The following is a 26,937-nucleotide window of genomic DNA, read 5'->3' as shown; positions in this document are numbered from 1 at the left end:
TCCAATTTAGGGGGAGATTGCATTGTTAAAATGCATGCAAGATGTGAATGTAGACTTAACTGAGTTCTTCTTTTGAAAGTTTCTTTCTTCGTCATAACAAGTGACCACAATTAACACTTCGAAACAGTTACCAACTTAATTTTATACTGTTGACATTTTGACAACTTTACTTATAAGATGGATGGATGGTGAGTGATTATGGTGTCCTGCATGTGATATAGAAAAAAAAAATCTAGTGAATGCTTCTGAAACCGTTAACAGACTTTGACTATTTTTTGCTCATTTGGCACTGGCATACTTGGAACCAAGGTGCTTGTCTCGCATTGTTTCCAGGGAGATGTGTGTGCAGGGCTGCACGTGGTAGTTTCACCAGTCTGTCCAACACACTGACTGGCAATCATAATGAGCAGTTTTTAAATCATTGTCATTCACGCGCACTGTATTTTGTGCGTCTCTGTTGTGCGACGACATCAAACGCCCCTCAAATATTTGAAGAGACACACTTCAAATCTCGCAAGCTCTCTCCCCATTTGTTCAATTCGTCATGCATAAATGATGCACCCGAGATGGGGAGTACCTGCCAGTCCTCCCACTGCCACCCCCCATTCACCACCTTTGCTGGTTTATGCCACACCATTCACTGCAGTTGTTAATCGATTAGCTTGTGCTCGACTGAAGACATAAGATACCCGGCAGGTTATAAAGTGTCGCATGCAGCAAGGAAGGCACTTAACGTTGAGGGTTTTACTGGTTTATAGTCACCGCAAGCAGCAAGATGTTTGAAATCTGTGGCAATCTACCCAAATGCTGTGGTGAAGTGCACCGCTGCTTTAAACTGTCAATCGCAGAGCTCATAAAACGCTGCGGCGCGAGGTGACTGAATGGAGTTTGGGCTCTTGTGCAAAATGCTGCACAAGCACCACGTGTCTCAAAAGAGTGCACGGTGATGCAGCGGCAGAGTGGTTTGCCATGTGTGCATATATAGAAGCCCCTCCCCCTCACACTGCTTCAGCATGGCAACAATCTTTCGGATGGAGACTCGCACCCTCCTGCTCCCCAGACCTTCTAACCCCAGCTCGTGCGAGTCACCAAGTGGCCATGGGCTAGTACTACAAGCACCATCCCCACTGCCCTTACCCTGACCTGCTCCTCCTTTACACGTTATTTATGGTTTGATTTACAACGCGCAGTGCAAGGCACAAGTCTTTTTCATTGACCATGCATGCACGGTGGGACTTACACTGACAGGGAGAGCAAAAGGAAAACATTATTACTTTGTCCCAAAATGCCAATAACTACAGAAACCATATTCTGAGCAATAATCACGTACACACAGGGGCTCCATTTGCTGGCCATTTGTCAGCAGACGCCTTGCAGACATCCTATCGCTACTATGAAGACTTATGTATTCCATCCTTGCTCTCTCCCCACTGTTGCCCTGAATCTGACTCCTTCCACGCCTCATTTACACTTCCCTCCTCCCATGTGTCCTTTCCAAATTCAATCATTTGTCATAGACCCGGGGTGTCAATCAGCTGCTTGCAGCTTATTAGCAGCATCTAATTTGAGCAAACATGGAAATCTGTGTATAAAGAAACAGTACAGCGATTTGGTGTTCACCTCTTGTCCACACTTACCTTTTCACTATTTCTGTTCTAAGGCCATCTTGTTAGAGTTTGTGGCCAAGAACTGTCAATGTGAGTTTAGGAGCTTCATTAATGCTTTCCTGCCATCTTTTGGCATCTATATGCAAATTCAGAACTGCACGATTTTGTAGCAGGGCTCTGTCCCTATCCCTTGTGAATTGTTGGGCGTCACTAATAAATAATATATCTGATGACCATGATGAGCTAGTATAGTATTTGCCATGTCATATCCTTTTTGCACAGACAGACGCAATATAGTGATATTAGGGATGGCCATTTGACTCCATTTCCTTGATTGACATTGATCATGAAATTTTTTCTTACATTCTCGTTAGATGGTGGAATCTCTCCGAGATGTTCCGAAACCATGGTATTTTTTTAGTGTAAGACAATTGCCAGTGATTTTACTCAATTTGCCGCAGTGGTTGTTCTTGAGGCCACAAACGAGTTCGAATTTATTTGTTGCAATACAGTACTGTATATCGACACAATTTCAAACAGTAGAAAATATACACATGAAGTCAGAACTCCGACCTATCTATATTTGGCCCTTTCAACTACTACGGAGTGTGTTACAACACCAACATGTTGGTTAGTGTAACATTGTGTCATCTTGTACTACTAACTGAGACAAACACTTGTAATATTTTTGATTGAATAGCATGTAGCCATAGCGCAAGCGGACCCACCAAAATCACCACTAAAAACAAATAACAGTCTACTGTGTTATAAATGTCTTTATTTTTAAACCGCTAATCACAGAAGACGGTGAATTAGCAGATTAGCCGAAATCCTCCCGTTGTGCTACCACATAAAGTCATGTGGGGTTAATGTTGAACCACCCACTCAAGTTACCAAATATGGTTCTTCACCCCATAAAGGGCTGCCTCATCTTGCAAAAAAAAGGATCTGAATATTTCAGCACTATTTCCTGTTGTGCCACTGGAGTGTGCACTCGAGAGATAAAGCTTATTGCTCTTCGCGCTTGTCGCTCCCTTCATTTTCCACCCTGCACGGCACCGGCCACTCGTGTGCGTCGGAGAGGTGAAGGCAAGGGTCAATGTGCTTCCTGTCCCACTTGGCAGCCACCTCGCATCACTATGCAGCGTGCAGTCAAAGGTTACAGGAGGGGCGGTGAGGAGGATGATGATGATGATGACGTATTTGTGGGGATCTCTGGATACAAGGTGATCTGCAGAAGGGAGGAGAAATATGAGCATTTGATGAATGTGCTTATTTTTTGTAATTGTGGTTATGTGTATATTAGTGGGGTTTAAAAAAAACGGGGCTCTGGCAGCACAAATGCAGTTTTCAGCATCCATGACAGTTTCCCCAGTGTCTTTTTTTTTTGTAGCTAATTTTCTTTTCCATTTTAATACGTTTTAATCAGACATGGCCTGCCTTTGCCAGCGTTTTTTTTGTTGTAAATTGTTAAATTGAATTCCAGGGAGCCTTAAAATGCTCTAACAGACATGAGTATATAGCGTTAGACTGCCAGCAAAGTATTTGATGTCGACTTCAAATAATAAACATTTATATTGGGCGTTGTCACACCTTATGACGCATCATGTTAAGGCAATTCAGTACAGAACCACAATTCCAAGACCACTGAGATTTGGTAACGCGTATTGAGATGTGTTGCCTTATAGTGAACACTTTGACTATTTGCTTTTTACCTGCTCACCGTTTACAGCCTGGTGCTGGCATCGCTCTCCGACCGCCCAAAATAATTTTCACAAGCATTCAGAAGAACCTTGATCATGATGAGATGAGCTGTAGCCATGGAGACGGTTTTCTAACTTTAGTGCAGTGACCTTCCGATGTTGCCAGGGTTGCTTGTAATGTGCATTGTGCTTTCTTTCTGTAATAGTAAACAAATTAATTCATTAAAACATTTTAATGTGTACGATAGCTCTTATTTGCATGCATACTATTGAAATAAGTCTGAATCACGATCCCCTTCTAACAGGAAAATCTCCCAATGTGCCTCTATTTTCAGTGTTATCCACGAGCAAAAAAAGACTCAAATCTGACCTGTTGTCTTGTTCTCCAGACGACATCACCTACAGCACAGGGCGGGTCAGACTCGCCCGTCTACACCAACCTCCAGGAGCTTAAGCTTTCGCAGTCCAGCCTGCCGCCTGTCCCCTCTGGCTCACCTCTCCACATCCACGGCGACTGGGAGACCTACAAAGACCTGAGCGGCAGGCATTTCTACTATAACCGGGCCACAGGGGAGCGCACGTGGAAGCCGCCACGCACCCGGGACACCAGCAGCAGCACCAGCAGCTTCCGAGGAGAAAGCCAAGGCACGGCAGAGAGCGAGGTAAAGGAGGGCAAAGACAAAAACAGAAAACAAAAAAAAAACACCAATTAAGATTTCTTTTGAGGCGTGATGTTGTATGCATAATAGTTTGATGGCACATTCAGGTCCAGAAACTTCCCTGTGGCGAAAATTGAACCCTGAAAGTAATTATACACGTTAGCTTGTAGCTAGTTGTTAAGACAAAATGAGTTAAAATGTACTTTTTTGGATATGAGAAGCAGAAAGAACTCTATCCAATAGGGGTCACGTTTCACGTATTCTCGACAGTCCGACAGCACCTCCATGTGGTACTTTGCCACATTGCATTATTATGTAATAGTGAGCAACACTTATTAGCGTAATAATACTACCAGCAGGCATTTAATAGATTGACTGAGATCAGTCAGACTGTCTGTGCCTCAAACCCAAATTATGACTGACCTGAATGTTTTAATTATTTGATGACAACATTCCAGCCACAAAATTATGATGATTTGCTTCCTGTTGCTTATTGTCTCTATTCTTCATGCTTCTGGCGTCTGGATAATGCCAACTAAATAGTTTTGGAACAAAACTGGACTGGCGTTTCAGACGTCTTTTCACATTGTGACGCTCAAGCCACTCTGTCACAATTCTTACAAATGTACAGTGCATTATACACTTATATAATTTTCTAGTTTTTCTGCTAAGTAGGTGTGCACTGGTCTTATTATATGCCGCAAAACCCAATTTCCCTTTAAATATGCATTTATTTTTTTTGTATTCTTTATTTTTTATAGCCGCTTACGCCTGAGGAAAACTGTTACAGCACCTATTCCAGCCAGTCTGACAGCCAGTACGGGTCGCCCCCTAGAGGCTGGTCTGAGGAGCTCGACGAGCACGGACACACCCTTTACGTCTCTGAATACACACAAGAGAAGGTACGGTGTCATTGTAACAGTGGTGGCCGCCGGTCGCTTCCAGCAAGTCCTTCTCAAAAGCAGAAAAATGTTTCATAGACATTTCTATTAAGTACAACCAATGATTTTTATGCACTTTGCTGCCTTGTTCACTATAGTGGACATACTAAATGCATACTCTCTTTGTAGTGGATAAAACACGTTGATGAGCAAGGTCGACCCTACTACTACAATGCTGACGGATCCAGGTCTGAGTGGGAATTACCCAAGGTAGTATTACGTCATTGCTACCTTCCCAAACGGTCTTTTACTGCACTCGTGCTAACGTCACCGCACACGCATGAAAGTCTCCCGAAATCACATCACCTTTAACAAAAGCTCGTCCCCTTGGCGTGCCGTCCGAGTCCTGTTTATGTAAGTGGATGAGCGTCTGGCAAGCTCACAGGGCCCGCCTTTTGGAATAGAACTCCTCCTGCGGGACTATTAATGGATCGGGCTGCGACTAATCAGGAGGCTTAAGAGTAGATCAGTACGGGCCGCTCAATTCTCGCATTCTCTTAGTGGCCCGCTCTGTTACTCAGACACGGGCATGTTTAGAGGTCGTCGCAGGTGATCGTAGAAGAATGCGAGAGAGGCCCCTCTCCGCAATGCTTATGTGGACAGCTAAAGGAGAGGTAGGGTCGAGGGTGCAGGTGCTGATGGGCCGCTCGGTGGAGTTACAAAGTCTCTATGGTCTCGCGCTCTCTCCGCACAGTACACCATCTCCCCTCAGTCCGGGGAGGTCCCCAAGAGTCGCAGCTTGGAGAGGAAGCAGCCGGACCCCATCATCCTCACCAAGTGGAGACACAGCACTTACGTACTTGATCTCAACGACAAGGTAGGGCTCTTGTAAATGTCAGTAAAATGTGTTTAAAAGAATGGTGAGTCCATAAAAGAAGGCTGATGATCAAGTTCTGTTCTACTCAGTTTAATAAGACCCCTTTTAAGGTGGCAATGTTTTATTTGTGTTTTATTTTTACAGTTCCCTAAGGCTTGTGTAGTGCAGTATGTGTAAAGTCTAGGTTGCAGGGAAAGGATTATGGCTGCTTTATGTTCTGGGCTAAAATTATATTTATTCAGGCGTTGCTTCACAATTAACACACGCATTGATACACTGAAACAATGGTGGTTAATTCCATCACAATTATTCAAGCCGAAGAAGTGGCTGAACTAACACTAACTGCGTGGATCAAAATCCCAAACTGTCTGTTCCTCTTTATGTAACATGCAACCCAATGTTCTGATTCTACTGCAGGTTTCTGATCCATTTCCTTCTCCGCACTAACCTAGTGACTTCATCAACTTCTGTAGTTGCCTGACAGTCTAGAAAATCTTCATGTCGTGCCTCTTGTTGTTAGGAGTGTGCTCCGGCGCCCAAGCAGAGCTCTCCTGACTCTGACTCCTGCCCGTCATCTCCTAAGCAACCTTTAACTGTTAGTATCCCAGCTTGCATTGCATCGCACTCGCCACCACCACCACCATCATCATCGTCATCTCACTTGCATCCAAACATAAAGGTCTTTCTTCTCACGTTCTCTCGCATTGAATCATTCTTTTATTGCATTCACTTCGCTATCTTCTACTGCGTGCGCGTCACCGTCGCTAGCTAACCGCACTCGATACGCTGTATCTAAAGTATGGAACCTCCAATTTTGAACTGCTTTGAAGTTGTATATTTTTCTTAGCGCCACCCAAAATGTATAACGCATTTTGATACTTTTTGACAAAGCATCGGGTGCCCACAGCAGAACAACACCGTGCCATGTTCATTTCAAGTGCCAGCCTCGTGTTCATGTGTCCGAGGTCCTGATTTGCTCAATCTTCCTCCTCAGCCGTCAGAGAAGTGCGGGGTCCTAAACGTCACCAAAGTCACAGAGAATGGGAAGAAAGTCAGGTAGGGAGCTTGCAAGCGACGGCCTGAATGACTTTGCCGCGATCTAAATATGTTTCCATGATTTTGACATACAGGAAGAACTGGGCATCCTCGTGGACAGTGTTACAGGGTTCCTCGCTCCTCTTTGCAAAGGGTCAAGGAGGAAGCATAAGTTGGGTGCGTATTCAGGGGCCCGATTGTGGCCAAAGCTCTCTCCGACTCCATTGCCACCCGTACAAAGAATATTGTCATCCTGCGTTCATTGCTTTTTCCTCTCCTCCTTCCCTGAAGTCTTATTACCGCAATGGCTCCATCCCCGAGCTGCTCCTCACTCTTCTTAGCAACTGGAAGCAATCAGTCAAGCCCCGTCCTGCTGTCTCCTATGTAAACTATAGCAGTGCAAATGCTACTGTTACCAGTCTTTTTTTCTTTTTCTTTTTTTTCAATCACCGCTACTTTGGCTAACCCGACACTCACTGTGTGTTTGTTAATGGTTCAGTTTTCTTATTAACTGCATCCTTCAAAAATCTGCCACTTTTAACTAAGGGAGAGCTTGTGGTGTGAATGGAGCACTTTTAATGTGTGTGCCACTTTTGTTTACAACCCCCCTTAACTTAATATTGGGATTTAATATGCAATTATTTTTTTTCCGCGGTCCTCGTAATATTTATTTTTCAACAAATACAAGCAATAAAGTAATCTGCATAATGAACAAAAACTATTATACCGGTACATGAATGTTGGTGGTATCGGTTAGGCTTGCGCAAAAATAATGGCAAACAAGCCATGAATTACTATGAAAGACATTTTATTTAACTACAGTACTTAAATTAGTTGTTAACTTAGTAAAGACTTTTGAGTTGTTGTCATTTAAGCGTTCACAACTTTACTCAAAGTATTGCAAAAAAAACAACAACAACAAGAATGGTTATAGTGCTGACGTATATAATGACAATGACATTAGGGCATTTTGCCTTGTAAATTCAATGTCATTCATCTCATAATTATTCATATAATTTAAGCCAGAAGTGACACTCAAGCAGTATGTGTGCCCAAAAAAAAAAAAATCGTGGCGGCTTATTTATTTGTATCTGATTAACTTGACATCATAACATTACTAACATTGATTTACCTGCCTAACAAAACAATACAAGTAACATCTTCTTTAATACAGTAGCTTAACCATTTTCTTTTCTTTATTTAAATCCTAAACATACCTATTTGCCATTCAACCACCTGTCATGATTTTCATTTTCTCTGTAGCACAATTTTACTCTCATGGTTCCGTCGTCTCTTGGACATTATCGCTTACGCTGCGTCTGCATTTCAGAAGTTTGGCAGCAACCAGTCAAAGCCAGAGTTTACTGTTGACTTGCGTGGAGGTTCCGTGGAATGGGCTTCCAAGGACAAGTCCAGCAAGAAGCATGTCATTGAGGTATCCATACATACACTACTAGCTAAATAGTCCCTAATTTTTATTAAGTAGTGTATAATGCTCCTTTGACATCCAACCTTCGGATTCCTCAGCTGAAGACGCGTCACGGGACAGAACTGCTGATCCAGTCCGACATTGACAATGTCATCAAGGACTGGTACCGGGCCCTGACCGAAGCCATTAACACACATGTAAGTGGACTTGGTCATACTGGTGAATTTGTGAAACCAGTCCGATTGCATCTAATCGTAAACATTTGTCCTCATACCCAAGGCATGGGAATCGGATGAGGCCATCGAAGAGGATATGCCAGAATCTCCCGGGGCTGAGAAACAGGACAAAGAGAAAGATCATCGAGAGTCGAAGAAGAACAAAGGTGAGGCCGGCCGCGAATTATCTTCTGTTGTTGTCTTAAAACATGCACTCACAACACACACGCGTCTTCTTTTAGTTGTGATGAAGACCTCTTTCAGTATGGACTCGTCAGACCAGAAAAAAACTCGACTGAAGCTCAAGAAGTTTTTGATACGTCGACCTACTTACCAGGCGGTCAGAGACAAAGGCTACATCAAAGGTAGCCGGACTGGAGCACTGTAGGAAAAACGTCCGATACCAATGAGGATCACCTTTTCAAAAACATGTCCCATTGAACGTAGGAGTTTAGTTTACAAATGTCCGTTTTCTGTCTGTTCCTCAGATCAGGTTTTTGGCTGCAGTCTGAACAGCCTGTGCCAGCAAGAGAACACATCTGTGCCCAAATTTGTGAAAACGTGTATTGACCACGTGGAGAGCACAGGTATGATTGAATACAAATGCATCATTCTCACCAGTGATGCTGTTTTATTACACGTATTCATGTGTGCAGATTGCTACAGACATAATCTGTTCATTGTCCTTTGTTTGCAAAAAGATTTTGACATCGAGGGCCCCCACACTGGACCTATGATAGCTCATTTGCATTCGGATTGGTTGATTAAAGAGGCCGTCCCATTTGTAGTTTGTTACATTGTAAAGGTCAAAATCTGATTGGGCAAGAACAAAAATATGACTTGAAAGCAAGAGAAATGCTCAAATAAATAAATAGAATGGACTCTCTAGAATAAATCAATGCAATTTGATATATGATTATACCATGAATTAAATGACGAGATGTTTATTTAAAATCAACAGCCAATAGTATGAGCTCTTAAATGAGTTTGAGACGCAGATAAATCGCCAATAAATTGGAGTTTTGTCATCTTTTTTTCAGGTTCTTTTTTTCCCCTCCGTCTTTGCACTCACAAAGCATTGTGTCTGTCCACCATGTCTTTGTCACTTGTCCTGTAGGTCTCAGTACTGATGGCTTGTATCGAGTGAGCGGGAACCTGGCAGTGATACAGAAGCTCCGCTTTGCTGTGAACCATGGTACGTACACTTGACCAGTATCATCATCATTTTTCTTGAAATGTCATAGATACATAAAAAAAAAATTTGCATTGTTTATCTGACTATAGTATTTTAGATCTCATTAGATGTAGGCATCTGTCTACCAAGCTGTTGCTTATTTAGCGTAGTCATTTTCATTGGTTTGATCATCATTAGATATCTTGTGTTCAATCATACAGTATGGTTAAAGTAATTGATACTATATAGTGTTGTGCTGACAGTAACCAGCAGATGGCGCAATTATTTCATTTCAGTCTGCTGATTCGTGTCCAGTCCATTTTAGATTTTGAGTATATTGCAAAATGGTATCATATAAAATTATTTTATTAATGAACATTACTTCACAGTACTAGATTTGTGGTCATTTCACACATCTTCTGTATGACCTTGTTTCCTTCGCTCCATCAGATGAGAAGGTAGAACTCGATGACAGCAAGTGGGAGGACATCCACGTCACGACAGGAGCACTTAAGATGTTCTTCCGGGAACTTTCAGAGCCTCTATTCACATACGGATCCTTCGATGACTTCGTTAATGCAATTAGTGAGTAACTTTAAAATCTGACCCCACTATTTGAGTCCACCTGAAATGACTCCTCTCCGATGTAGCCACAAGGTGGTGCTATATGCATGTCAATTCCCTTACCAGCGTGCCTGTCTTTTTTTGCTTCAGAATGTTCTGAGTACAAGCAGAAAGTCAACACAATCAAAGACTTGATTAAGAAGTTGCCAAAACCTAACCACGATACAATGCAAGTCCTCTTCAAGCATCTGCTCAGGTGAGATGTACACAAAATGATCATTTTTGCCTTTCTTGTTCTTAGTTTTCGCATTGCTTTCTCCCTTTTTAAAACGACTTAAATCAGTAAATACAACACAATGAGATATTCATGTAAAAGTCAGAGCACTGTTGGGTAACAGTTGATTTAAAAATGACTTAAAAGGTCAACACTTAAAATATGTGAAGAATTCCTTATCAAAACGCTGTACTGTAATTCCATGTTGATGTTCATTAGTCTGAAAAAAAAAAGACAAATCATTGGCTCGGCCTTCTTGGTCCAACTTGGAAAGATGTCAAAAAATAAATGCTCAACTGGCTTTCGTCGCCCCACACGTTCAATGTGAATATATTTTTTTTAATCCTCCTTTAAACCTTTATTTCAGTAGCATTTTCCAAGAATTTGGAGCTCAATTTGCATCATTAATTGTTTGACTGAAGCTAATCTCAGTTTGACTGCGAGGGGGGGGAAAGCACTCCACTGATTAAAATGACTTAAGTTAGTTGTAAGTATGTTTCAAGTTACCAATAGGTTATCTGATTAGCTTCTCTGCAGTGTAAAAGAGGTTTCACATAAACAGTTTTTTTTTTCCCCCTACCCACCAGCAGTGGCATCATATGTTCTCAGTGACATTTGCCTCGCTTTCCCATTTGCATTTATATGGCACTGCATTTGCTGTAATTTAGTACCTATGAAGTGGCGAAATTTACAGCGTGACATTCAGTGTATGGAGGACTACGTTCTATCAAGCGGGCGGATTTGATCTTATTTTCTCTCCTCCATAAATATGTTATTGTTTTGTGCATCTTGCACGGAAGGATGTAGCTTCTATTTAAAACCACTATTATTGCGCCGCTCTCGCCCGGAGCGCCAGCGGTGTTCCGAGGCTCGTCTTTCGCGCTCAGCGTTGAGACCGTAGGAGTGCTTGTAATCGTGTTTTTTTTTTGTAGATGAAGCCCCGAAGCGGGAATCGTTCGCTAAAGCAAACCCTCACCCAGTCTCCTCCCTCCCACGCAGGGTGATAGACCACGGCGAAGCCAACCGCATGACCACCCAGGGCGTGGCCATCGTTTTCGGACCCACGCTCCTCCGGCCCGAGACGGAGACGGGCAACATCGCGGTCCACATGGTCTACCAGAACCAGATAGTCGAGCTCATACTGCTAGAGTACGAAAGCATCTTCGGCAGGTAGACGGGAAAGGGCTCCAGACTTTTTGCCTTTTTTTTTTGTTGTTGTTTTTGATTGAACTGGCAGCTGAGAAGTCCATCTCCTCGTTGACATGACCGTTTACATAAGCATGACAAGTTTATTGCACTTACCAGTTTTATGGAGATGACTTTATTTCACTTTTCCAGCTGCCGTTTCTTTGCAGAGGGATGACAACCTTACAGATGACCTCTTTTGATTTGACAAATTGGAGTATTCAGGTCTTTTTTTTTTTTTGTTTTTGTTTATTTCTTTCTTGGTGCCGCAGTCACTGAATCCTATAAAACCTCCTCGTGTAGGGGAGCGTTGTAGGAAGCTGCTCCGGTGGCGTTGAAGGCAAACGCAAACCTCGTGATGTTGCCTGAACTGTTGTCGGTCTTCTTGTTGTGGCGCTTCGTTCGTGACGCCAGTTATGCCATAATCAGTGTTGTGTAAATGGGACAATGGGTTTTTTTTGTTTTGTTTTGTTATTGTTGTTTCTGTTTTTTGCACTTGGAAGAACTGGAGCAGTGTTTCACATTGTGCCCCATTCCCCCCCCCCACCCTCACCCTTTAAGTGTTAACTCAACAGTGTTCGTTGATGGGAGTCAATCAAATCAAATCAAAACCTGCACACAAGCATCTTTTCGTCTTGCCACTTTGTACAGAAACATGTGTCGTCGTCGTGCTCGGGTGCAAGTCTCCGCGGTCTGTTTTGAACTCAAACGTGTGAGTTCAGTTAGTCCTGTGGCAGGATGCATTTCCGAGGCCCTGCGGTCGCTTTTCAGCCACAGCGCTGCGTTGCGTTGCGTGGTGAAGAACCGCCGCTAAGCTGGTTACAAGCTGGGACGAGACGACGTTTCATGGTCTGATGTATGGCAGTGGAAAGCGAAAGCCTTTCAAAACGTTTCAGAGCGCATCGACTCTTGACGCAAGCTAGTTGTTACAAAGTGTTCTGGTGGCTGAGGTTTGGTGTATCGTTGATTTTCCGGTTTGTATATTTGTTAAAAGATTTTGAAATGCAGATTGTGAAAAAGAGAAGAAAAAACAAAAGACAGCTCTTTCTGTTCCTGCAGTGTTTACGTGTGATCAGCTGCACATTTGAATGTATTTTTTTTTTCAGGTTAACTGCTGTTTGTGAAATTGCTCTGTCTAATAAAAAAAAAAAAAAAGAAAGAAAAGAAAAATGAAATGAGTATTCTCCCGTGCATTTCCTGTCTCTGGGATAAAAGCTTGGCGTGGATGGAAACCATAAATGTAAAAGACACAAAGGTGAGTCTGCCGTTCGACTTCAATCAACTCTAAAGCTTCAGCTCCCTCGCTCCCTTAATTACATAATTGAATTAATCTACTCAACACTAATATCTTGGTTATTGAGCGGAGGGATTAAGCTTTCTTGTCGCAATCCATTATTTTCCTACCTGTTAATTATGAAAAGCACTTTAGTATATTTCTTGATATTTCTGAAATGTATGGCAACCTCTGCCACGCTGCTTTCATTAATCTCCATGCTAGCATTTTTTTTTGTCATTCCTCCACAGGTCATTCGTGGCTGCCGACCTGAAGGTTGCGGATTAATTGATGTCTAATTAGGTAATTGCCAGTATGCCAGCTTTGATTAAGAGGAAGCAGCTTTGGAGTGCTGAGCAAAGCTGCTTGCTTTTAGGCCCTTGGAGAAAAGCGTCACTTAGCGCTCCATTTGTATTGGCTCTGCGTGGTGTATTGAAGAATGTCCGCCTTGCATATTGTGTTTAATAAATAGCCAAAGTAAATTATAAAATAAACTGGCTCCAAGCTAATGTAGATTGTAATTGTTTGTACACAGTATATGAAAAAAATTGCTTAGCCTGAAGCTGCATTAAGCTCACTTTTTAAAGAAGATATCAGTCACTCCCAGTTAAATTGCTATAAAACTGACACCTAAAACAAAAGAGTAAAACAATTGTATATCTAAACACCAGAATATTCAACTAAGTCAGCTAGCTTAATGCTAACATAGCGCGGCAGATCATAAACAGGGCTAATAGAAATTAGCATCAATGGATGTTAGTCATATACACCTTCAAACAGTTGCTACTTAAACACACGTGGAGCTTTAAAAAAAAAAACATGACTCATCTGTTTAGTTTCATGTTTATAGTCATAGAAAAACACATTCTTTGAAGAATCACCATTCTCTTGTTTGACTATCAGAAAATGTCTACTGAAGCAACATGAGGAAGAAGAACAATACACATCACAAGGAAGCAAGTGAAGTGCAAGAAAAGGTACACGGCCCTTCTCCTTTAAAAAAGCAGCCATAACTGTCTCGGATAAATAAATAGATAGCATGAAGCGGAAGCATTATCCGTCACGGAGCGCTGATACAGTCTAGCTTTGTATTTATTGCCTACTTAATGGACTTGATTGCATTAGTGAAGGTAAGAAAGGGAAAGAAATCCACTGGCGGCGGAGAGGTACTCTCAGCACCAGCAATTACCTTATGTAAATCCTGTCCTGGAATGTTGATCCACTGCTATTTAAAATGCATTGGATTTCCATGGAAAATGATCCACTCCTGCCGCCTGAAGCTCATTAATAACAACGAGGAGCCGGCCTGACATTTGGAATACTTACATGCGCCGGCATGCGTGCAACAACGCAGCCTGTACGGCGGTTTGCCGTGCGCTCGAGCCTGACGAAGACATTGGGAAGAAACATGGCGGCACGCCAGTCAATAAGTTACTGACGGGGTCCTTGACATGTGGCCCTCAAACTGACTTACAGTATACAAGAATCGGTAATTAAACATTAGCTGTTCCTTGCTTGTCTGGCTTCTCCCACTTTTCCAAAATGGCCATGTTTGGATCATAGAAGACTAGTCTAGATTCTGTATATCTATCAGTCTGTGTGTGAATGCTTGTTTGGCTATATATGAGGTACTTTATCAGCCAAAAATAACATCAAAATCCAACATTTAAAAAAAACCTTTCACTCAAAAACAAAAAAACAAGCTCACACAACACTCTACTCGGGTAGCAAAAAAATCAAACACTAAATTTCTCCTGTTCACAAAAAAAAAGCAAACAAATCACAAAACTTGCTTTTCAACAAAACCTCTCACACTCACTAAGAAACCTCACAAAAAAAACCTATACTCATCTTTAAAAAATAAATAAATAAATAAAAACTTAGCTAAAGCACATTACATACACATGGCGCAAAAACTTCACTCGCATCAAAAACCTCACACAAAAAACCTTGCATGAAAATCTCCATACTGACCTAAAATAATCTCTTGCTCAGCCTAAAGAAAAATCACCCAAAAAATGTAAGTTACCCAAAAAACTTTTACATGAAATGGAAAACTCCCAGAACCACAAAAATAACTCTCACACATACACACACTTAAAATACATTTAAAAAATTCACACACAAAAAAAAACTCCCACAAAATTGTCACGCTCACCAAAAACACTTTCAGGAACACCCAAAAACTCGCACACATACCCCCCCCCCCCCCAAAAAAAAATTACCTAAAAATTCACACCCTCTCACACCACAGCAAAACTCTAACATAAAAATCAATCAATCAATCAATCACCGAAAAGCTCAGATCAAAAAACGTCTCGCACAATGCAAAACGTTAATTTTGGCATCCATTCCCAAAAGGTGATAAAGAAGTCTTCAGCGTTGATATTCTTAATCATTAAAATTTACTCCATTGATCGATAGTGTTAGTTTCCCTACCTGTACATACTTTTGCAATACATCTGATGGCGTTCTTGCACTTTGAAATCTTTTTCAATCAAGCACCTTCTCCCCTTCGAGGTAAGCCGCAGCCTCTGACTCATGCTTTAAAAGGTAGCGGCGAAGGTATCGAGCTCTTAATCGCTAAGCGGTTAAAGCTTCCCGACCATTTTGTCTCTTCACGCGGCCACTTTGGCGAGAGCCCACCTGCAAATAAGGCAGGAGGGACGGGGCCGCCATTAATCTTTCATGCCCCATAATGGCATGTTCACATTACCTGCCCGCACCTCAGCCTCCGCCGAGCTGGGCCGAGCCAGCGCCAGGAACGGGCCGGGAAACCACCGTGAGCATATGGAGCACTTGAAAACGCTCTTAGCCTACCCCGCGCCCAGGCTGCGGTCGCGCCCATGAATTATAGAAATGATCTAATTGTTTTCTCATTTGGAAATTGTGAGGGCCCTCCTTTTTGCAGTTGGAACGGCGGCACGGGATCCAGCGCCGCCCGCCAGCCTCCGACACGTATGTTGATTTTGAGGCGGGCCGGCCAGTCAAAACAGAGCCAGACCTGAAATTTGGGGTCGGGAATGGGGATTGAGGAGGACTTTCAAGAGCAACGGCGCTGATCGCAAGGCACCTGTGGTTTGGACACGTAAATGCGGCTTTTGGCAGACGTTCAGTTGCGGCTCATCAAACATTCAGCAGTGGCTCGTTCCCGCTTGAAAAGAAAACATGAAAAATAGCGACGATAAGCCGTACTTGTGGCCAGTAAAGTTACGGGCAGAGACCGCTACAAGCGAAAAGAATAACAGAAATGTAAGATTTAAGAGATACTTGACTATTTTGTCATTTTCAGCAGTAAGAAGTCAATATTTTGTCTACAGTTAATTAGATAGCTTCATCATTTTTCATGTACAATTAGCACCTTTAATTAAAAAACACATTTACTTCATGTTTTTACTTTCTGGACCTGGATTTGCCACCTCTGCTCGCTATCTCCCCTTGTGCTTGTTTACCTGCTAGGCAGCTAGCTAGCTAGCGCAAGGGGTTAAAGTTAAACTGGCAGGGTTTTTACTTTCTGTACCTGGATTTGCCACATCTGTGACGACTGGAAATGACATCACAGGTGCTCAAGTGACATCACAAACTGAGCCATGATTGGTTGTTACCTGAGCACACGTGATGTCGACGGCAAGTGGCAAAATGTGTTTCTAAAGGTGTTGTACATGAAAAAATCATGAAGACAAAATATTAGCTTTCTGAAAATGGCTAAATGAGTCAAGTAGCCTTTTAAAGATGGAGGATCAAGGCACACTTAAAACAAGCCTACTGGTAGTTGGCCCCATTAGGGGTATTTTTGAAGGTTGACGTGTCATTGCTATGTTTACAGGACTTCCAGTTCTATCGTTGATATACTGAAACAATATCAGTACCACTATTAGCTACCAACTAGCAATAGCTAGGAAGGAATATCAGTACCACTATTAGCTACTAGCTAGCATTAGCTAGGAAGGAATATCAGTACCACTATTAGCTACTAGCTAGCATTAGCTACGAAGGAATATCAGTACCACTATTAGCTACCAGCTAGCATTAGCTAGGAAGGAATATCAGTACCACTATTAGCTACCAGCTAGCATTAGCTGGAAAGTGTGGGGGGTGGGGTCTGCTCCTAACATGTTGTCATTGCAATTATTTTGTCTCTATGGGCCAGTGTCAGTCTGTGTTGCCTGCCCTGTTGTAGTTTCTCACTATGGCTCCCCTCCTTTTTGTCTCATTAGCACTGTTAGCTAAAAAATGATAACGGCGCATGCCCCTAAGGTGCCACCCCCCCTACCAAGGCTCTAATTAGGACATCTTTACCACCGCCGTCTGATTGGAGGAAAAGGCCCGGGCATAATTACAACACAGACCACCCCAATCGGGCTGGGGAGAAGGATTTGGCCCCCAAACAAATCACATCAAAATTGAATTAAAGGCTCAAGACAGCAATGAGACACGGCCGTCTTCGGATGGGAGTTGCGATGTGAAATCAAACAAAGTTTTCCTTTTCCTCGCTGCAGGTAAACCTTTTGAGAGGGCGGACTCGCCTGCTTCGCCAGCGCTCAAATAAGCTCATTGGATTTGCTCCCGTGCCAACATCTTACTTAATTAGCCGGCACACTTTTATGGGCATAAATCGCTTTTACATCACTGCCAACGGAGCGCACCGCAAAGTGGGTCGATCGTATATTATGTTGATCCTCCTTGGCGCGCTTCAAGCCATACATTACATTTGAATTTGCGGAAGAAGCCGGAGGGCCGCTGGCATCCTTCTTCTTTGTTGCGCTGTCAGAGCTAATCTCTCCCCAGGGGTCTCGGCGGCGGCGGCTTTCGCCTTCTCGCTTGTTGCTGCCCCCAGACTGCATGAGTAAAAAAATAAAAAAAGGGACGCGGAGATCGAGTCGAGCCAGGAGGGCACCCACACAGCTCTCGCCGTCACCCCTCCCCTCCCCCCGCCGTAAACCTGCCTCCCACCTTCCGCTCCCTCGGGGCCTCCACTTTGGCGCGTTTGCGGGATGACACGAGAAATACAGTGAAACTTCCGTATCAGTCGTGTTTTTGTGCTCAATCCAAAGTACGAAAGGGGGAACAAGACCCCCCCCCCACCCCGTGTATACTGCAGGTTGATGACGTCATACTTTGAAGCTAAACTTGCTAAAATGTTGTTCAAACTACAGTGACGGATAGGGACCTGAAAGTAATTGAGGCCCTTCCTAAAAAGGTTTTTGACACAAGATGGCAGCAAAGCCCTACTTCTGTCTAAAAACGCCTCTACTTTTGTTTAAATGAAACGCCTCAACTGACCTTATCATAGTTCCTTTGTACCAGGATGCCACAAGATGGCGGCAAAGCACTACTTTTGTCTAAATGAAACGCTTCAACTCACGTCATCATAGTTCCTTTGTACCAAGATACCACAAGATCGTGGAAAAGCACTACTTTTGTCTAATTAAAGTCCGCAAATCAATTTTTTTGTACCAAGATGGCAGTAAAGCACTTTTTTTTGGTCTAAATAAAACTCCTAAACTCACTTCATCATAGTTCCTTTATATAAAGATGGCAGCCAGGCACTATTTTTGTCTAAATGAAACTCCTCAACTCACTTTGACATACTTGCTTTGCACCAAGATGGCGGCCCAGCACTACTTTTTGTCTAAATGAAGCTCCTCAATTCACTTCAACTTAGTTTCTTGGCACTGAGATGACACAGAAAGCTCTACGTTTGTCTGAACGACGCTCCACAACTCACTTCGACAAGGTGCCAAAGCACTACTTTTGTGTATGAAACTCCTCAATTCACGACAACGTACCAAGAATGGAGCCGAATGAAGACGTTTTATTTCTTCTCTGAGGTTGTCTTGACGTTATTTGAATGTAAGAATTCCTCGCTGGGCGCGTCTCCCGCGTGACAGACTTCCAACCTTCACCTTGTCGTGCTTGTGTTGTTCCACCAGGGGGTAGTGAAGAGCACACGTTCACTTCCATCCGCAGTTTCCTCGGATTATCCTCCTACCTCCTCGTCAACCACCTCCACTCAGGAGCAGCGCTTCTTGGCAAACATCTTTTGAGCACACGCGCAATTTTCTTTGCCACTATCCTCTCCACCGGTGCATCAGCATGAAAGTCACTCAGGTGATTCATGTCTTGCCAGTTTCTTTGTTCCCCCCCCCCCCCCCCCCTCACCCCCACTCCCTCCTCCTCCATGCCTCCTCTCACCCTGTCGCCCAGGCTAAGCTTTGTGGGATGGGGGTGGCGATTAAGGCGAAGCGAGGCGGAGGAGTGGTTGACCGAGTAGACCCCAGGGTGGTGGGGGCGGCTTGCCTTGCAGCCCCCCCCCCCTTCCCCGGTCCCCTTGATGATGAGGTGGAGCCTAATTGATTTGTCAATGTGGAACCATCTGGCACGCAAAGATGGGCCTGCAACCTGTTCTCTCTGCGCTGGATGAGTGGTAAAAGGCGGGTCGGATAACTAATAATATTTTCAATTTTATGCTCTTTCCTAACCGCCCCCCCCCCTCCCCGTTTCGAAATCACACCTTATTTAATAAGTGTGCCTTCCTCGCTCTGTCTTTTATTCAACGCTGAATTTTTGGTCCCCTCAGTTGAAGGGAGGCAGAAGGCATGACACGGCCCCGAGGGCGCAGACCGCCGGCCACGTAGGAAACACTCACAGCTCTGAGCTCCAACACACGGCCTGGGGGGGATCAAAAGGTCAGTGGTGCTAATGGGGAGGGGGGCGCCCTATGGTGTGTTAATAAAAAGAGCTGGAGGTAACGTGGACAGATGGGGAAGGAAGGAACGAATGGCTGCTTACTCTGATTAGGAAAATCATCTTATTTAATTCCCTCCCCTCCCCCTCCCCCTTTTCTTCATTTCTTCTGACCCGCAGTCTCATTTTAGGTTCATTTGAAAGGTTGCGATAAGAAGCGCAAATGAAAGTGTCGGTGAGTTATACGACAATGACACAAATGAACTCTAATTTCTCTTTTATTGGATGTGCTGAGAAAGCACAGTTGGAGGCGCTGAAAGAAACAGAACTTTGTAACATACTTTGTGTCTCGTTGACCTCAAAGTGGTTTGGAGGGAAAATCTGTCAAACTGTTGCAATATTATTGAAAAGGCTGAACAATTTTGGACAATAATCTAATTGTGGATTGATTGTTGTTATTTATTTATGTTTTATGAGTGCCCGGATGTAGCAATATTTTTAAGTAGTTTTTTTCCCCCCATTTATTTTAGGGGGCTTTATTGACATTACCTGAGCAACTAAATAACTGTTAATATTGTTTTTTTAAACAGGTAGTTATTGCTTTTGTCTTTTTTGTAAGCCCATTGGAATTTATTCATTTATTTATTTTTATTTGTCTTTAGTTTTAATTTAGTGAAGACCTTTTCCACCAGTAAAAAAAAAAAGAAAAGATAAATAAAATCTTTATCCCACTGGTGGAAATGTGGCAGTTAAAAATGATTAAAAATATATATATATATATATATATATATATATATATATATATATATATATATATATATATATATATATATATATATATATATATATATATATATATATATATATATATATATATATATATATATATTTATTTATTCATTGCCATCAGAAGCCCATTTTTGCCAGTGATTTATTTATTTTTTCTTCTCCTCCCCACCATTGGATTATTTTTGTTAGTTTTATAAAAAAATATTTCCTACAGTATAAAAAAACAAAACAAGAAACCCTTTTTTTCCTCCATGGAGGAATTGGGGCTTCTTAGAGGTTTTATTTATTTATTTAAAGTCTCTTAAAAAAAAAAAAAAGTATTTCTTTTTTTTTTTTTTTTAACTGGTGGGAACATATATAAAATAAAGCCTACCAACCAAACAAACAAGAATAATAATAATTTCAGCCTTTGTGATATGAACATTTTATTCTACTACATCGCAATGTTGATTTGAATTCAATTAATTGTTCAGCCTTATTATGGAAAGTTGACTTTAATCATATAGAATTAGCCGACTCATTATGTCACATTGTCATAAATCTTTACCTTCATATTCCAAACAAGTTCCGAAGGTGCTATGGCAAAAAAATCAAGTTGAGTCCTCACTAAATTTAAGCAAGTCATTTATTTTAATCAGTGATTTGAAGCGTACGACTTCTGCTTCCGACATGGGCTGTGAAAACACACAAAAAAAAGATTGACGCCTCAAGTTATTAAAAGTTAAAACAGTTAGCAATGTCATAACACTTATTGAGCAAAAAAAACATGACATGATTTGTTTTCACGGGCCTCATTAGATGACGCCGCTGCACAGATCCCGCCCCCGGGCCTCACGTTTGACACCAGCTCATTAGCTGCCCACTGAGGTGTGAAGCCTGTTTTTGTGCGGCTTTTGAGGCGTATTCCAGTCCGACCCCGGGGGCGCGTTCACTTTGACAAATAAAAACAAGCAGTACAAATGTTTTACCGCGCGCCGCACTGAAAAGTGTCAGCGGCAGAAGTGCGACGGGTTGATTTTGGCATCCCCGGAGCGAGTCGATGATGACTTCATTTCAGATTGAAGACTTTTTTCAACCATGTTGTGCGTCACTGAAAATCGGATTATTTGTTTAATAAACAAGTTGTCCAAGATGAGGGGGAAGAACAACCTGAGGCAGGAAAACACACCGCCAAACCCCAACTTGATGTGCTTTGGAAATGTTTATTTTGATTTTACAACCCACTGAGGAGTTTTGGTGTCATTGCAAAGACAATGCGTCAATGCGTTTAACTGCATTGAATAACATAAAGATGTAAGAGAGGGGCAACGTCAACCGCGTGGGGGAGGAGTCAAATGTCAAGCGCAGCGACTGGACACGTTCAGATGAATAAAATAGGTGACCCGAACCCGAGCGCACTATAAACTGCTTTATCCGCCGACGGACTCCGAAGCTTGAATCACATCTGGATGTTTGCTGCATGACTGGTCTCATCTCCTGTCGGTCCACGCACTTCCCGTCCTCGGGGACGGACGGGCCCACTGACTGAACTCTCGTTGTGCAATCAAACCGATGTTTGACTTATTAGTCACCAATATTTTGAACGCCAAGCTCACTTTGGTCACTTTCAGTTAAAAAGACCCCCAAGGCTTGAAATGTAATAGTTTTGCGTCGTGGTTTACAGGTTACAAAATTAGCATTTTGCGACGCATTTGAGCACGTTGAATAATGGCAAAACTGAGAATCAAACGTCGAGACAACCGTCAAAAGGAGGTAGAAGAAGAACAGCCGAAATGGGCCTAAAGCTGACGTCGGCTAGCTAGCAGTAGCATCGACTGACGACTAGTGTGTGCTACATGATAGCGAATGCGCTACATATATGGCAAAGTCGTTCTCACAAAGGGATGAGAAAAGACTGAGAAGCCATGCTAAATGCTAAGCTAGGCTAAGATTGACACGGTTAGCGTGTTTAACCGTAGCACATTAGAGAGTAGAAGGAAAAAGTCACGATCAAGTTATTCCAATAAAAGTAGGTTTTTTTTTTGCAGTGTGGAGCCGTTCTTTTGAGTGAAAAAAGTGCCGCGAGTAGTGCGCTAATTAGCATTAGCAAGTCAGACTGCCGTAGATGACATCACAGTTGCTCAGGCAATGACCAATCACAGCTCACGTGTTTACTGAAGCTGAGCTGTGATTGGTTGTTACCTGAGAACTGTGATGTCATTTTCACTTGACAGCAAGTGGCAAAATGGCCGCCTTCTTTGACAAGAAACAAGAAAAGTACATATACATTGTAAATTCTTCGTGAATTTTCTTTAGTTGACCTTAATTTTTTCCTTATCTTAATTGTTTAATTTTGGGTTTTCTGTTTGATGTCGAGTTTTTTTTAATTTTTCTAATATTGTGAATGTTAATAAGCAAAAATTCAAACTTTGAACTGATGTTTGACGTCCTAATGCTGTCAATGTTAAAAGCAAAGTTTCACCCCCCAAAAATGGCCGCCTTTTGATATTGATTTAAAAAAAACTGCTGGATTTTGCTGTTTAACTCATATTCTACTAACGTAATGTTAACCATAATACGGATTTAGACTAATGGGGCTGCATAGAACATTTAATTGTCAATAATTTTTTTTGGGGGGGGGGGTGGTTGACATCCCCTTGAAGGGGAACAGTGTTGCCAACTAAATGACGTCATCGCCTAATTTGCATGTAATTCTAATGGCTGCTGTAGGAAAGAGGAATAACGTCATGGGAGAGTCAAAAAGGGATTTAAAAAAACATACCCTAAATATGTTTAGAACTACAAATGAACTTTTTTTTTTGTCTACCAGAAAAAGTCACTAGATTTATCACGACTCGCTTTTGACCCCCCCACCCCAAATAAGTGGCTTTAGCGAGAAAGGTAACCATTTAAAGGAGCGCAAAGAGACATTTTTATGAGTTTCTCCCCTGACCTCCAGCAGCCAATGAGGTATCAGCTTTTGAGATGATACTTGATTGGTGGGGGGGGGGGGGGGGTCGCTGAGGAGGAGGTTGAATGGACAATGGGATTACTTGGAACGCACGCACGCACGCACGCACGCACTGAACAAGGACGCAGGAGAGAGGTGAAATTATCACGTGTGTTGTGTGCATGTTTACTCGTGTGTGCGTGTGTGCATGTGTGTGTGTGGGAGGACCAAAGCAGGTCGTGGGGAGGAGGAGGTGTGTGCGTGTGTGTGTGTGTGTGTGTGCGCGCGCGCGCAAGCAGGTGGGCGGTAGCTTTTCAAGGAGCGGACTATTTAATTGAATTCTTTTCAGCTTCTTGTTATTCCAGTCAGGACTGAAAGCTGTTCCAAGTTGTCCCAGCAGTGTGGGAGGCCTGGCTCTACCTGCAAACACGCGCGCGCGCGCGCACACACACACACACACACACACACACAAGAGGGCTTGCAATGTATTAGTGGTTACATTGGTGTTTTTCTAGCACTACTTGAGTCACAGTGTGGTAACAGGGGGAGGAAGTGGTGAAAATTACACCTGAGCCTTTAAAAAATAGAAAATAAAAATGTGGTCACATGGTAACGCTATACTTGGACATCGCTTGAAGGCACGTTTATTTCTATAACTGAAACAATTCTGTAACTAGGTAACCGGGTGTAAAAGGTGACCAGGATAGTGCACGATGACCGCATGGCACGAACGACGACACCTGAAACCTCAGCGCATCTCCCGGTTTAACGATCGGTTTCATATTGCCGGCTTGGAAGGGTAATCCTGCCGCCGCGTTTAAAGGTATGAGCTAAATACGGCGCAATGACAATCCAATCAACCTTTTTGCTACGCACAAGGATGCGGTGACCCCGGACTCTTTTGACCGCTTCTATAGGAGGTCGCGTATGGCGCACGTGTGACATTTCAGGGAGGAAAAAAAACGGATAAATGACACATTTCAGTTTATATGTTACACTTTTCCACTTTGTGGCAGATGATCTTAGACAGATAAGATAGTTGTTTTGAGTTTTGACTTGAATTTGTAGCGACAATCAGTTGGTCCAAATTATCGGGCGGGCCGATGAATATCTCCATCGGCCTTTTTGCAAATCTGAAGGTCGATAAAGCTGATATCTCACAGAGCGGTGAATGCTTGCGCACGTAGCGAATTTAGGAGTTTCATCAGGATTTGTAAGATGCTCGCAGGCCGTTTTGACTTGTCGCAAAGACATTGCAAACATTCAGACCGTTTTTCACCGTCTGCCAAGATCTTTTCAAACCTTTTGCGAACCCTGACGAAAACCCCAAATTAGCTACATTTGTCGCTCTGTGAGATACAGGGAATTTTCATTTATGGATTTATTTAAATTAACACTTAATAAAAAAAATAATATATTTTTTTAAACAAGTGATGACACTGGGAAGTGGGAATTCGCTGCATTTTTTATTTAAAAAAAATTAAATTAAGAATTAATTTAGAAATGTTTGAATACTATTTACAGTATAATTTTTTTTAGGGAACAATTTACTTGCTTAGTTTTTAATTTATCTTAACAGATGCTGATGATGACCCTGGATGTTCCCTGCATTTTTTTCTTATTTTAAACAAAATTGTCAATTATTTATATACGGAAGAGGATTAGAACCAGGAAAAAAAAGGGTCGGCAGGATTCTCACTTTACATATTCTCAGAATTCTGATTTTAAAATGAGATTTCTGACTTTAATCTCAGAATTCTCATTTTATCACTTTTAATCTCAGAATTCTGACTTTAATCTCAGAATTCTGACTTTAATGATTTAAATCTGATTTTACTCACTTTAATCTCAGAATTCTGATTTTAATCTCAGAATTCTCATTTTATTACTTTTAATCTCAGAATTCTGACTTTAATCTCAGAATTCTCATTTTATTACTTTTAATCTCAGAATTCTGACTTTAATCTCAGCATTCTGACTTTAATCTCAGAATTCTGATTTAGATCTGATTTTACTCACTTTAATCTCAGAATTCTGACTTTAATCTCAGAATTCTCATTTTATTACTTTTAATCTCAGAATTCTGATTTTAATTTCAGAATTCTGATTTTAATTTCAGTATTCTGATTTTAATCTCAGAATTCTCGTTTTATTACTTTTAATCTCAGAATTCTGACTTTAATCTCAGAATTCTCATTTTATCACTTTTAATCTCTGAATTTTGACTTGAATCTTTCTTTTCTGTTAGCGAGTGGTCGTCTCGACTCCGTTTTGACTAAAAACCATATTGGTCTATCACTAGTTTTCAACTACATACAAAGATGACCCCCCCCCCCCCCCCCCCACCAGCTTCCTCAGTACCTGTTGCTAGCATCAAATTCAAAACGTGTCCCCAGTGTGGGTGGTAAATTAACGGCATGTTCAGTGAGCTTGTGCTGACCTCCACGTTTAAAAATGCCAACAATTTATCCGGCGAATCGCTTTATTAACTTGGCCCTTCACACTTGAGACGTCACTGCGAGCGTCGTGCTATTTGCCGCTCAAGTAAATGAACCTGACCACAAGCGACTGCTATTTCCTCAACGCGAGCTTCATTTTTCTCCTTGCGGATTTTCTCTAAATTTCCCCGGGGAGCGTCAGTCCCCCGGGCTTGGCGGCGTGTCAGAGTCCCGGCAGCCGCCATACTTCATCAGGCCTTTCGCACCATTATTGGCAAGCGCGCTCCACATCCTCTTAGCAGTTATAGCTTTTCAATTTTCCTTTGAAATGCTGAGAGCAGCAGAACATATGGCAATATCTCCACTTTTGAGTCGCGGGTGCCGGCGGAAGCCTGTTTGCGCGCACGCGCGCACGGATTCTGCGCTAGGCAAGCAGCCCGCAGGCTCGACACACTCGTTGACCTTTCCGGAGCTTCGAGCGACGCTTTGTGACCACTGTTGCAAGACGTTGGTAATAGGCACAATTACAAGATGCTGTTTGACAGTTTGACACAGTAATGTTGTGCTGCGAGCTGTCCTATAAAGCACCATCTCGCCACTTTTCCTCCATTCTCTCTGGGGAGCCACTGGGCATGATGATGATGATGATGATGATGATGATGATGATGACGATGATGACGGCGGGATCAAACCTCTGACGGATCATTTTATCACCGAGTTGACACGCCCCCAGACTCGGATCGTAACAGGTGAAATTGTCACAATACGTACTCACACACAAGTCCAGCAATTCAGTGTTGAGATAGACGTGGGGGGGGGGGGGGGGGGGAATTGGCGTCAAAATTCTTTAAAATACAAACGCCAATCTTGACTCTGTTGTAATGTCTTAAAGCAGCGGTTCTCAAACGGGGTTAGGGTGGTACTTGAAGGCACTCCAAGGGGGGTACGTGAGATTTAAAAAATATATCTTTAAAAAGTATATGTAAATATTTATTTTCTAAAATATAAGTTCATATAATGAAGTCAATAGGCTATTCAAGTTCAGTGTCCTAAAAAATCCAGCTTCTCCCCCATACCAGAATGGTGTCATAGGTCAACTAGAATCACCTGTCAATCGCTTGGAAAAACTTTATTTAAAAGCCAATTATTTATTTTTGAGTATGATCCCAAAAGATGACTTTGTGTTGATGATCATTTGTATGTGCGAATCTTTATTTA

General features: G+C 42.4%; 1 protein-coding gene across 5 annotated transcripts in view; it reads left to right on the top strand.

Annotated features, from left to right (window-relative positions):
* arhgap12b (Rho GTPase activating protein 12b) overlaps positions 1-12,780 on the top strand; it is a 35,262-nt gene extending 22,482 nt beyond the window's left edge. For 2 of the 5 annotated variants that reach the window (XM_086066194.1, XM_086066195.1), the window contains 16 exons: positions 3,700-3,972; positions 4,731-4,871; positions 5,040-5,120; positions 5,605-5,727; positions 6,248-6,322; positions 6,722-6,783; positions 6,858-6,939; positions 8,093-8,197; positions 8,290-8,388; positions 8,471-8,573; positions 8,649-8,771; positions 8,895-8,993; positions 9,524-9,601; positions 10,031-10,165; positions 10,295-10,400; positions 11,418-12,780. In XM_086066194.1, the coding sequence (XP_085922320.1) occupies positions 3,700-3,972; positions 4,731-4,871; positions 5,040-5,120; positions 5,605-5,727; positions 6,248-6,322; positions 6,722-6,783; positions 6,858-6,939; positions 8,093-8,197; positions 8,290-8,388; positions 8,471-8,573; positions 8,649-8,771; positions 8,895-8,993; positions 9,524-9,601; positions 10,031-10,165; positions 10,295-10,400; positions 11,418-11,592 (1,860 nt within the window). In that variant the 3' untranslated portion in view covers positions 11,593-12,780. Of the gene's footprint in view, positions 1-3,699; positions 3,973-4,730; positions 4,872-5,039; positions 5,121-5,604; positions 5,728-6,247; positions 6,323-6,721; positions 6,784-6,857; positions 6,940-7,053; positions 7,147-8,092; positions 8,198-8,289; positions 8,389-8,470; positions 8,574-8,648; positions 8,772-8,894; positions 8,994-9,523; positions 9,602-10,030; positions 10,166-10,294; positions 10,401-11,417 lie in introns of all 5 variants that reach the window. The other 3 variants (XM_086066198.1, XM_086066196.1, XM_086066197.1) reach the window with 3 other exon arrangements.
* Positions 12,781-26,937: the final 14,157 nt, after the last annotated feature.

The sequence above is a fragment of the Leptonotus elevatus genome, chromosome 21, assembly GCF_054856555.1.
Source record: "Leptonotus elevatus isolate MCC_2025b chromosome 21, RoL_Lele_1.0, whole genome shotgun sequence".
In the NCBI taxonomy this organism is placed as follows: domain Eukaryota; kingdom Metazoa; phylum Chordata; class Actinopteri; order Syngnathiformes; family Syngnathidae; genus Leptonotus; species Leptonotus elevatus.
This window is presented reverse-complemented; position numbering and strand designations above follow the sequence as displayed.